General features: G+C 41.3%; 1 protein-coding gene across 2 annotated transcripts in view; it reads right to left on the bottom strand.

Moving 5' to 3' along the window:
• Positions 1 to 2,969: 2,969 nt before the first annotated feature.
• LOC143783077 (uncharacterized) overlaps positions 2,970 to 12,553 on the bottom strand; it is a 65,491-nt gene continuing 55,907 nt past the window's right edge. For both annotated transcript variants that reach the window (XM_077271320.1, XM_077271311.1), the window contains exon 8: positions 2,970 to 3,883. In XM_077271320.1, coding sequence (XP_077127435.1) covers positions 3,409 to 3,883 — 475 coding nt within the window. In that variant the 3' untranslated portion in view covers positions 2,970 to 3,408. The remainder of the gene's footprint in view (positions 3,884 to 12,553) is intronic.

Genomic DNA, 12,553 nt, shown 5'->3' on the forward strand with positions numbered 1-12,553 from the left:
AGGATCCCCCCTGCTGCACATTTTGTTATATTGTCTTTTGTGCCTTTTCTTGTATTTTAAGAATATCGGAGTAAAATTTGGAAGAATTTATTTTAATTGCTATAAGGTTCTCTTCTTCGGCTGTTGATAACATAAGTCCATATGCGGTTATATGTCATTTTGAAGTGCAATTACCTATTTGTTTGGACATTTTGTAGATATAACTATCTTTTTCTGCAGCACAATGATGGTCGGTTTCACTGAGAGCTCTTTGACCCTGGGTTCACAGCAACAGCTTCCAAATGCAAATGCCAAACCTGGAATCAGCTGCAGACCTTTTACCTGCTTAATTGATGATGGATTAATGAGGGAAAAGTCCATGCTACCCATTAAAGAGCTTTTGAGATAAATGTACAATTACTGTATTTTTCGTCAGGGTTGTGGAGTCGGAGTCGTGGAGTCGGAGTTAGTTTTGGTTGGAGTCGGTAGAAATGTACCGACTCTAGCTTTAAAAAAAATGTATTAATATTTCATAATTGAACTTTCATATGAACTTTATAAATGTTACTCAAATATATATGTTCTATCAAACTATGAACAACAGTGATAAGCAGTTCTGCTGGAGATAGAGACATTTCTTATTTCTTGTGTGTCACTGTTCTCCACTGCCCTTATCTAATCTTATACTTGGTTAACCTCATGGTGCCCCAACCCCCCTACTTACAATGTATGAAACTGAAAGTGAAAATGTGTTGCAAATTCTTAGTAGTAAAGCTCCTCCTCTAGACTAGATGTTTACTAGGTGTGCGTCTTCTAAGCATCTCACAGCTGCTACTCAGAAGAGGAAGACTGTAAGAAGTATTATCCTATCAACAAACTTTGCATCAGTTAACTGTGAGTACATGAGGAATAACAGTATTACTGACCACTATATCAGTTGTACGACCTGGCAATAATTTTGTACAATTGTTTTTAGGAATTTTAGGAATTGGATTGTGAATGCAGAATTAAAAACCTGAGAATGTCAAAGAAGCGTCACATTAAATCAGCTGTATTTGAACATTTCACCATCACTCAAGATAGAAAACATTATGTCTGTCAGTGTATGACAAATGATCCAGACGAAAACAAATGCTGTGAAGCCAAGATCAGTACATATTCATGCAAAGATAAAAATGCTCCTACCAGAGCTTCTAATCTAAAGAGACATTTACAGCGCTTTCATCCAGAAGTACTGAAAGCAGTGGATGAGAAAGACTGCATCCAAACCAATGAACCGGTGCCCAGCTCTTCCAGCCAAACAAAGGAGCAGAGAACTTTGCAGCCATAAGTTGCAAGATATTGTCAGTGGCAAAGTTACTGTGAATGACAGTAGATACATTTAAAAAACAGATCATAGAGCTTGTTGTAAAGGATAGTGTGCCTATTTCATTATTTTCACGACCAGCTTTTATGTGTCTGAATGGGGAAATGGCCCGCAAGCATGGTGTTTCTCTGGAGACAGAGTATTAGAAAATTAGTAATCGAAGAAGCTTTTAAACAAAAGGAAGAACTTAAAAAAACTCTCAAGGGACACTTTCTGTTTCTTAAAATGGATGCCTGCACACGTCACAGAGTGAACTATTTTGCCATCAATGTCCGATTTGTTTGTGACAAAAATGAAATAGTTACCAAGACATTGGCAGTAAAAGACACCAAAGCTCATCACACCAGTGAGTTTCTCCAAGTCTTGGTGGGAAAGGTTCTGCAAGACTATGAACTTAAAAAAGAGCAAGTTCTTTCTGTCATAACTGACAATGCTTCAAATATGATAAGTACTATTAAGCTAATGAATGAGAGTAATGATGGTGACCAGCAGCTAGAAGAACATTCTGGGTCCACAGACACAGAAAGGTTTGAAATGGAGGAACACAGTATTGTAACTGAGGAGCAAACTGAAGTTGCTTCAGATGAACAGCAACATGATAGTTTAGATGATCTTGTTGAAACTGTGTCAATACGTTCTTTCATTCATCACATGCGCTGTGTTGTGCATACGCTACAGCTGGCTATAAAAGACAGTCTGCAAGAAGGACATGCTGCTGCACTGATTGGGAAGGTGAGAAAATTGGCTACTGTTGCCAGAACCCCTAAAGTTGACTCAATTTTGAAGAGACGTGCTGGGAAAGGGGCAATTATTGATCAAGCCACACGATGGGGCAGTACTTACTTAATGATTCAGCGCTTGGTTGAACTGAAAACCTTTCTTGTAGACATGGCTAACCCTCAACTGACGCTAAATGAAAGTCAGTGGAATCAGGTGACTGAGCTGGAAAAATTGCTAGAGCACCCATTTACAGTGACTAAAAAATTACAAGCAGAGGACTTAACTCCAGGTATTTTCTTAAAGGAGTGGAAGAACCTGATGTTTCGCCTGCCCCAAAGAGGAGGGTTAATTGCAAGTGGCATTGCTACATCAATGAAACAGAGAGAGGAGCTACTATTACAAAATAACATTCTTTTGGCAGCTGTTTATGTAGACCCAATGCATCGGATTCTTCTAGATGATCAACAGCTAACTAAAGGAAAAGAAGCTCTTTCTGAAATAGCAGTAAGGATGAAAGGGTTGCAGAACAGTCAATCTGGGGTCGGCAGCATTGCCCCACTCCTGCTTCCGCCAGCAGTGACCCTGCTTCACCGCAGCCACCACCCCCGGTAAGCAATAAGACACCTGGAATGTAAGCAGCATCACCAATTTTTTTCTTAATTTTTCTCCTCAAAATTTGGGGTGCTTCTTATAATCCAATGCGTCTTATAAACCGCAAAATACGGTACTTTTGGTCTCTTGAAAAGAGGCATCTACCTGTTAAAGAGCTGTAACTCCTAAACCCTTACTCCAATTAGAATGTAAATACTCTCAAATTAAAGCTGAGAGTCTGCACTTTAAGACCATATAGATTATATAAGTGTATCTTGAATATTTTTTGGTAAACTAATATGTAAAAATTTGTGTCACTGTCGAAATATTTCTGGACATAACAGTATATTCATTTGAAAGGGATGCTTTTGCATACTACATTGCCAGAAAGTTACTATTAGGCCATGTGCACACGTTCAGGAAAAAGTGTGCAGAATTTTCCTGAACAAAACCGGACTTTTTCTGCAGGAAATCTGCATGCGTTTTTTTCGGAGCTTCCCAATGCAATAAATAGCGTCAAAGAAGCAAAAAATCCGCAAAATTAATGAACATGCTGCGTTTTTTACCGCGATTAGTTTTTTCTTGGAAAAAAAACGCAGCATGTGCACAAAAATTGCGGAATGCATTAAAAATGATGGGATGGAATGTCCGAAAAAAAACGAGAAAAAAAAAACTAGAAAAATCCTGAACGTGTGCACATAGCCTTAAATGTACAAAACTGCTAAGTAAACAACTAGAGGATGCCATGCCCTTTAGTTTTGAAGATGCTGAGCACTATTGCCCTTTAACTGTTCAATTGTTTTAGATAACCTTTTAATGGTGTGTCTCTGTCTCTGAATCTGACGTTGCAGAGTTCTCACTTTCTTTTTAAGTTTCATGGTATCAGGGGTAAAACGAGGAAGGCTTTCTTCATTGTGAAATGTTGAGTAAGTGTGGTCGTAAGCACTATGTTTTTCTGTTTGAGGTCCATCTACAACTTTCATGGACCTACAGTCTCCAAAGTTGTGGTGTGTTGCTGTTACTGGTTTTCTTCTACATTTCCTTGCCTTGAAGACAGAAGGTACAGCACAGAAGCTTAGTCGGGGTACCGGTATCCCTGGAAGCATGATGTAATCCTTGTCTTTGAAATGATCACTGCAAATTCTGTTCGATGCTGAAGGTTTCCAATCACAACACTTAACAGCTTTCACCCATTTGGAAAGATGCTCAGGACGTTTCATAGGAAATCTGTAAAATAGAAATTGGTGGTTAGAATTATTTTTGGCCAATTTTTCAAGAAAATAATAACATGCACACAATTCCTGATATCCTTTTTCATTTTCTTCCTGCTCCAGAGCATGCGGATCATAGATTGCACCTCAGATCCAATATGACAGGTTATCTTCAAATTGGTTCTCCTGGGGCTATGTGCACACGTTCAGGAATTGGCAGCGCTTTGGATGCAGCACATGTCTGCTGCTACAGAAGCGCTGCCGGCAACTGAACACAGGTAAATCTGCATTTGTTCACTGAACCGTGAGGAATCAGAGCGTCCAATACATTGCATGGGTGATATTTATCTCGCGTAGGCTCGCTTCTTCAAGATAAATAGACATGATGCGGTCTGGAGAGACACGCCGCATGTTCGTCTCCGCGGGTGAGCAGTGGGCGTCTGTGCATGCATAGCATAACGGGCATGGGATTTTTTTTAAATCCCATCCACTGCTGTAACAGCTGGATGATGCGCAAGTACGCAGCGTCCAATCCGCAGAGTTATCTGATCATGTGCACATATCCTAGGAGAAAATCTTACCTTATGCCCTAAAATTTATTTAGAATTGAGAGTCCTCAGTGGTTGATACCTTTTAATGGCTAACTGAAAAGATGGTAACAAATTGCAAGCTTTTGAGACTACTCAGGTCCCTTCATCAGGCATAGACTAATAGAATTCAAAGCACTAAAATTTATTGTACTTCATCTGATCTTTGCCGCTTCTCTCCCAAACGGTAAAATTAGGTGGTCATGACTTTTTTACAAAGCAAAAATAGACAGACTGCTTATTTGAATCAGCGCCAAGGCTGCTGCAATCACAGGACCTTTTTTTTTTTAGCTAGCAGATTTCCTCTACAGACATACATACCTTGGGTAAGATATTTGGCTAATTTTATTTCTCTTATTTTATCTCTTTTCTTAAGCATGTGTGTGCTCCCTCTCTTGATATCGGCAAGGAGGAAGTTACTGAGGTCTATTAACCTGTCCTTTATTGAAAGGCTGTGCAGCTTGAACAAAGCTACTAAACAGGGCTATAGATTAAAACGGGACGTTGAATTCACACTGAATTAAGCAGCACCCATATGAGTTACATACAGCAAAAGAGATTATGTCAAATGCGGCGCTGCCATAACATTTTTTTTTCCTGCACCTGTAATACACGGTTTCTATATAGACTCCTCAACATTGAGATTGCAACACCAAAGTGGAAAGATTATCTTAATCACAGGAGAGATAGACAACATGCGAATGATGAAGGGAATCGAATGGAAACAAAATTTTCAAAATCTCTCAATATATTCAGTATCAAGTATTGAGCGCCACAGCAGAAACAAAAGCGCTTAGGCTACTTTCACACTAGCGTTAACTGCATTCCGTCTCAAAACGTCTTTTTTGCCGAAAAAACGGATGCGTCAAAAAAGTGAAAAACGGTGACAAACGTATGCCACGCATCCAGCATTTCGACGGATCCGTCGCAAATCCGCTAAACGTTTCCGTCGAAAATACTGGATGTGTTGCATACGTTGCATCCGTTTTTACCATCCGTTGCATCCGTTTTTACGACGGATCCGTTTTTAAAATGGGAGGCTCCCAAATTTGATTGGCTACTGGAAAATATGAAAAACTATATAGTTACTGTTTTTACAGCCCATCTTTGAGGGTTTTAGTTTTGTGGCAGCGATGGAAGGTGTTCTTGTGAGGATTGCTAGTTTGGTTACCAACGTTATCTTTGAGACGAATCGCCTGGATATCATAGTGCGGGAGAAGGAGGCGGCAGCGGAAAGGCGTAGGATGCTTCTGCAGCAACGGAGACGGAGACGACTCTGGATACATCCGATTAATGAACTACGGATGACCCGGGGTGTCCAGTCCACTCTGTACCTGGAGTTGCGGCACAATCCACACAAATTCTACTATTACGTGCGGATGAGGATGGAACATTTTGATTTTTTGCTTGCAAAAATGGAGGATGTCATCCGAAGACAGGACACAAGGATGAGGCTTGCCATCACACCGGCGGAGCGGCTGATGGTGACCCTGCGGTAAGCCTCATTTTTTTTTCTGTCATTGGTCATTTTTAATGTTATATTACATGCTGCAGACAATACTGCGCTGGCATACTGCGCACTATTTTCTGCAGCATGTAATTTTTGTTTTCTTGGCGGACATTCCACTGCTTTATTTAAATGTCATTGCTGATATTGAATGTTCTATAACAGACTGCAGAAAATACTGCGCTGAAATATTGCGTTGCATTTTCTGCAGTTTTTTTTTTTAAAGTTTTTTGGGTTTGATGACATGCAACTGCTTTTTTTTCTTTCATTGGTCATTTTGAATGTTATATTACATGCTGCAGACAATACTGCGCTGGCATACTGCACACTATTTTCTGCAGCATGTAATTTTTGTTTTCTTGGCGGACATTCCACTGCTTTATTTAAATGTCATTGCTGATATTGAATGTTCTATAACAGACTGCAGAAAATACTGCGCTGAAATATTGCGTTGCATTTTCTGCAGTTTTTTTTTTTAAAGTTTTTTGGGTTTGATGACATGCAACTGCTTTTTTTTCTTTCATTGGTCATTTTGAATGTTATATTACATGCTGCAGACAATACTGCGCTGGCATACTGCGCACTATTTTCTGCAGCATGTAATTTTGGTTTTCTTGGCGGACATTCCACTGCTTTTTTACACCGGTTTCATGCTGGTTTTATTGTGTGTCCCGTCCTTAAAAAAAAATTAACAGTGCCATATTGAAACTTGTTGGTCTGTGCAATTTTTTCTAACATTTTATTTTTTTTTTAAAGTTTCCTAGCTACGGGTGAATCTATGACTTCGCTCCATTATCAATTCAGGCTGGGCATTTCCACTATCTCTGGAATAGTGAAGGACACATGTCGGGCTGTTTGGACCACTTTGCAACCAGAGTATATCCCCCAACCATCCATGGAAATCTGGTTGCGAAGTGCTGAAGAGTTTCAGCAAATTTGCAATTTCCCTAATTGTGTGGGTGCAGTTGACGGGAAACACATACGGATTGCGAAACCGGCAGGAACAGGATCGGAGTATTATAATTATAAGAAGTATTTCTCCATCGTCCTTATGGCTATTGCAGACGCCAACTGCAGGTTCCTTACCGTGGACATCGGAGCGTATGGACGGTCCAACGATTCGCAAGTTCTTAAAAACTCTCCGATGGGTCGTTGCCTTTATGGAGAGAGCTACGATTTCCCGTCAGCCAGACCACTGCCAGGAACAAATGACCCAGCCATGGAATATGTTTTTGTAGGTGATGAAGCCTTTCAACTGTCGCCGCACCTACTGAAACCGTACAGTAGCCGGAACTTAACCCGTACCAAGCGGGTATTTAATTACCGGCTTACTAGAGCACGAAGAGTAGTGGAGTGTTCTTTTGGCATATTGACGGCGAAGTGGCGAGTTCTGCTGACGGCTATCAAACTGAAAACCACAACTATAGATGAGGTAGTTAAAGCCTGTGTGGTGCTCCACAACTTTGTCCTTTCAAAGGAGCCCGTTTCCTTGGATGACGAAGAGTTGGAGACCACCTTGTGGGACTACCGCAGCAGCTTGGTTCGCTCTACAGGTTCTGTTACAAGGATGAGGGACCAGTTTGCCGATTATTTTTTGTCACCTGTCGGGCGGATCCCATGGCAAGACATGATTGTGTAACCTGTTTTCCATGTGTTTGTTTATGTAAAAAATGTGTTTCTTCAGAAAAAAAAAACAAAAAACCAAAAGCGTGGTTTTCTTGCTAGTAAAACCAATATGTTATACCTTTCACACGTCTGGTGTTTGTTTTTATTTTACCTTTTTTATTTAGTTGCCATATTACCTTAATAAATCCACACACACACACAAAGAGTAGAATTTTAATCAGAATTTTATTTTAACTCTTTTTTTTTTTGTTTTATATTTTTTTTTTGCCAACAAAAAAACTTTAATTTTCAATTTTTTTTTTGAAAACTTTGCACATTTTTTAACATGTACATTAAAATTAATTTACAACTCTTCAAAGTGGGGGGTGGAGATACGAGGGGAGGAGGGGCTGGAAGGTTGGACCACGTCGATAGGTGGGGAAACCCTACTTGTTTGGGGTGCAGTGGAAGGGGGGGTAAAACAAAGAGGCTGACCAGAGGGGGGTGGTGTTGGGGTAGGGGGAATACTTACTGGGGAAGGTAAGCTGGGTAAGGAAGAAAACATTGGGGAAGGAATTTGGTTTGGGGGCCGGGATGGGTGTGGGGACTGGGTTGGGTATTGGGACTGGGTTGGGTATTGGGACTGGGTTGGGTAATGGGGCTGGGTTGGGTAATGGGGCTGGGTTGGGTAATGGGGCTGGGTTGGGTAATGGGGCTGGTGTGAGTATTGGTGCTGGGTTTGGTAATGGGGGGTATTGTGTGGAAATGGGGCCTGGGGTTGTGCATGGTGTGGAAATGGGGCCCTTGGTGGGGCCTGGGGTGGAAATGGGGCCTGGGGTGGAAATGGGGCCTGGGGTGGAAATGGGGCCTGGGCTGGAATTGTAGTGGAGGTGTGGGGAGGTGTGTGGGTAGATTGGGGGTCATTAACGGCCTGCAGTAGAGCATTATGGCAGGTATTCATTACCCGCATCTGTTGCTCAAAAGAAAGCTTCTCCATGCTCCTGAGCATGGATTGAAAAAAAAATATTGGCCGGATCGGGACTTACAGCTGAATGCAGCCTATCCAAGCGACTGCTGGTTTCCTGGCTTGTTTCACTGATGCGGGATTGCACCATGTTGAAACCAGCAGTCACTTGCTCTCCCAAAATTTTGAAAGAGCCTTGGAAGGATGCATTCAGGTGTAAGAATTCAGGAGCATAGCTCCTTTCCTGACCCCTCTGTCGCTGACGCCACGAACCTAATGGTGGTCTCGAGGTGGCAGGATCAGAGGGGTGGGGTAAAGGGAACGCTAACTGTTCAGCATCAGATGCGAGCAATGAAGCCTGCAATAATGCTCCACTGCTTGGGGGGGGATGAAGTGGAGGGGACAGAGGGGTCAGAGGAGGGGACAGAGGAGGGGAGAGTGGTGTGGGGCCTACAGACGTGGCCCTCAGGAGGGATCGCTCCAGAGGGCGCAGAGGAAGATGCAGGCGCCCGGTGGCTGGAGAAGGTGCTGTGAAAGAAAAAACAAAATAAATTAATACATTGATATGAAAAAGCCCTGACTGAAAGCAAACTAGACAGGTTAACATGGTTATTAGTGGACTGTAGAATACTTACACTCTGCTCAACATTGTTCGCCTCAGGAAGGAGAGGGCCTGGCCGTGTTTGTATTTGCTCCTCTTCCTTCCTGCAGAGCCACTCGGGGCCTGCATCTCCGCGTTGAATTCCCTCTTAAAGCGATCCCTCAGTGACCGCCACCGCTTCCTAACCTTTCCAACTGTGAAGACAAGAATGAAAAGAAAAAAAAAAAATTGGTAAATGCAATACATTACAGTCAGCTCAAAACATCACTGGAAAGTGAATACTTACCTAGTTTGCTCAGCTGCTGAGGATGAAGGCTCTCCCACCTTGGAAAGAGGTTGTGACACACTTCGTCCCAGAGCCGACGGGTGACACCGGTATCGGCATGCCTGCGGTCAGCCATGTTCCACAGCGGCTCCCGCTCGCGAACCTCCTTGATGAGACCATCTATGTCGATGTCGTCATCATCGTCATCTACTGTGGGAGCACGCTGTGAAGCCTGTGCCAAAAAAAAGAAGAAGAAAAACAAACAAATTAGTACACTGAAACACTAAAGTACCAATAGAATCCCCCTCCCCCCCAAAAAAAAACAACTCACTGATGGCCGACCGCGGCGACGAGTCCGCCGACTCTGGGAGTGTCTGGGAGAACCTTCAGCGGCAGCAGCAGGAGCAGCAGCAGCCTGAAATAAAGGAAACAAATTCTCAGTAATGTAGGCATATATTTTCTGTGTTTAGTTATGTATGAAAATCTGTTTTGTGTATGGTGCAGTGTGATGTGCGAAGCAACTGTTTCACCACTACTTACACTTGGTTCCTTCTCCACTTGCATCTCTCCACCCGTCTCGCCCCCTTCTGACAGCTCCTCATCTGATTCAGCTTCCTGTTTAAACATAATTTATGTACTGATCAACAAAAATGTAAATTAAAAAACCAAAAAAAAAAAAACCAAAAACCATTTTTTGTGTTAACTTACCGATGCACGCTGTTGCTGTGGAGGAGGGCTGTCAGAAGAGGACATTGTTGCGGTCGCAAGGCTGGCGGCTGTGGTCCTGGTGTCTCTGTAAGTTAAAAGACACTTGCAATCTGCTCTACACATTGAAGCAGCAGATTTGGGGTCTTCAAAACTTAAAGATGTGTGGCTGTGGTCCTGGTGGGCTGGTCCTGGTGGGGAAGACAGGCGGCAGCGGCTGTGGTCCTGGTGTCTCTGTAAGTTAAAAGACACTTGCAATCTGCTCTACACATTGAAGCAGCAGATTTGGGGTCTTCAAAACTTACTTTTAAAGATGTGTGGCTGTGGTCCTGGTGGGCTGCTCACTGGATGTGGTCCCTGGTGTATCTGTAATAAGTATAATGTATTTATAGTTAGACCACCCCCCGATGTAGGCAATGTTTAAAGATAAAATGATGTGAGAAATGTTCATTAAAGGTGAACACCAAAACCCAAAAAAAGAGGCACGTTATACCATTCATTTCCATGTCCCTAAAAAAAATATTTTGAAATGTGAACCCACCATGCAAAAATATATTTGCCACATTTTATTTGAAAAAATCACCTCCCCCCAAAAAAATTTTTTTTACAGTATAACCTTTATTAAAAAATAAGCCCTCAACCAACTCTGTATTGCAAGTATAACCATTGGTACATACACCAGTTTTAAATTTACCTTTATGAAATAATACTACGGACATTTTTTTTAACAAACATTTTATTATTTTCTTTTTTTTTTCACTTTTTTTTTTAAATCACAATTAGGAGCTGACATGCTCTTTATTTTAAATACAAGTACATCAACTGCAAATGGTTTTAACAGTAAAATAAAATCAACACTTTTAAATAGAAAAAAAAAACCACACTCACACATTCAAACCACAAGCTGCAGACCGCTAGACTTTTTAAAAAAATACATCAGATTTAAAAAAAAAAAAAAAAAAAAATTTAAACCACATGCTGCACAGACCACTATACAGTCAATACATCAGAAAAAGGCCATTAACCAATTAAAGCATGGACAAATGCACATGCAATCAACAAGACGCACACAAACATGCATGGTATGTGTCCACATTCCGGATCGCATCAGAATTTGGTCAGGATTTTCCATCAGTATTTGTACGCCAAAACCAGGAGTGTAACAATTAGAGGGAAAGTATAATAGGAAAACAGGCACACTTTTGCTTTTATCACCCACTCCTGGTTTTGGCGTACAAATACTGATGGAAAATCCTGACCAAATCCTGATGCAACAGGGTGGATAAAAATCAATGTTTTTTTTAAAAAATCAAAAAAAATCGGATTTTTTTGATTTAAATCGGATTTTTTTGATTTAAATCGGATTTTTTTCAATAAACTGCTTTTTGAGGAAAATATTTTACCATCCAAAGGTTCTTCCATCATGAGATAAAGCTGAGTTGTTTAACTCAGTAGAATAAAGGCTGTATATGTGTAACATTCACAATGCCATGCTCTTCCAGAGGTTTCTGTAGGATGCTGACTATCCAACAAGTTTGGGCATGTCAACTGAATGGAAAAAGAAACTAAACCAAAAGTGAAACCAAGCTAGAAGTGTGGAATTAAAGGGGCAGTATGAACAAAATGTGGAGGCTATTAATAGTTTATACAATTAAGACATGCTGCTTTTAAACACCTACCTATTGCCATACAGTAAAACAAAAAAGATTTTTACTTACTTTGGGGTCCCCCCCTCACCCTGGCGTTAGATCGTTGCCCCTAGTTTCGTCCGTGTAACTATGGGCGCACATGCGCACTGCGCTCACTTCTCATTTTAATCGTGATTTATATTAAAAAAAACCTTTTGATTTAAATCAGTGATTTAAATCATGATTAAAATCATGATTTAAATCGATCCGATTTAAATAGAAAAAAATCTTTTGATTTAAATCGTGATTTAAATCATGATTTAAATCGGCGTGATTTAAATCAATCCACCCTGTGATGCAATCCTGAACATGGACACATACCCTCCCACATGAACAGGCATAAGATTGGCAAAGGCATAATAAGGTGCAGGCACATGAAGACATACTTACAAAAGCACACAGCCGTACAAAAACACACACACACACACGCACGCACGCACTTAAGCTTTATGCAAATACACATATGTACAACAAAGGCAGAAAGGTGAACCCAATCAGAAGACGCATACACACACACACACATACAAAAGGCTGACAATCCTTTGGCTGGAGCTGCATGTCTTCACAGTGGCTGGCATCATGGTGGATCTGGACTCTAGCATGGCACTGGCTGGTGCAGGACGATGGCAGGCCTCAGGTTCTCTTCAGGTTTTAAGCTCTTGCTGTAGTCAGTAGTACCTCATACACACAGAAATGCACAGGCACACAGATGCACACAAAAATTGCAATACTCACACTGGCTCTATGGTGGCTGGAGTCTTGTG

Source organism: Ranitomeya variabilis, chromosome 1, assembly GCF_051348905.1.
Source record: "Ranitomeya variabilis isolate aRanVar5 chromosome 1, aRanVar5.hap1, whole genome shotgun sequence".
Classification (NCBI taxonomy): Eukaryota; Metazoa; Chordata; class Amphibia; order Anura; family Dendrobatidae; genus Ranitomeya; species Ranitomeya variabilis.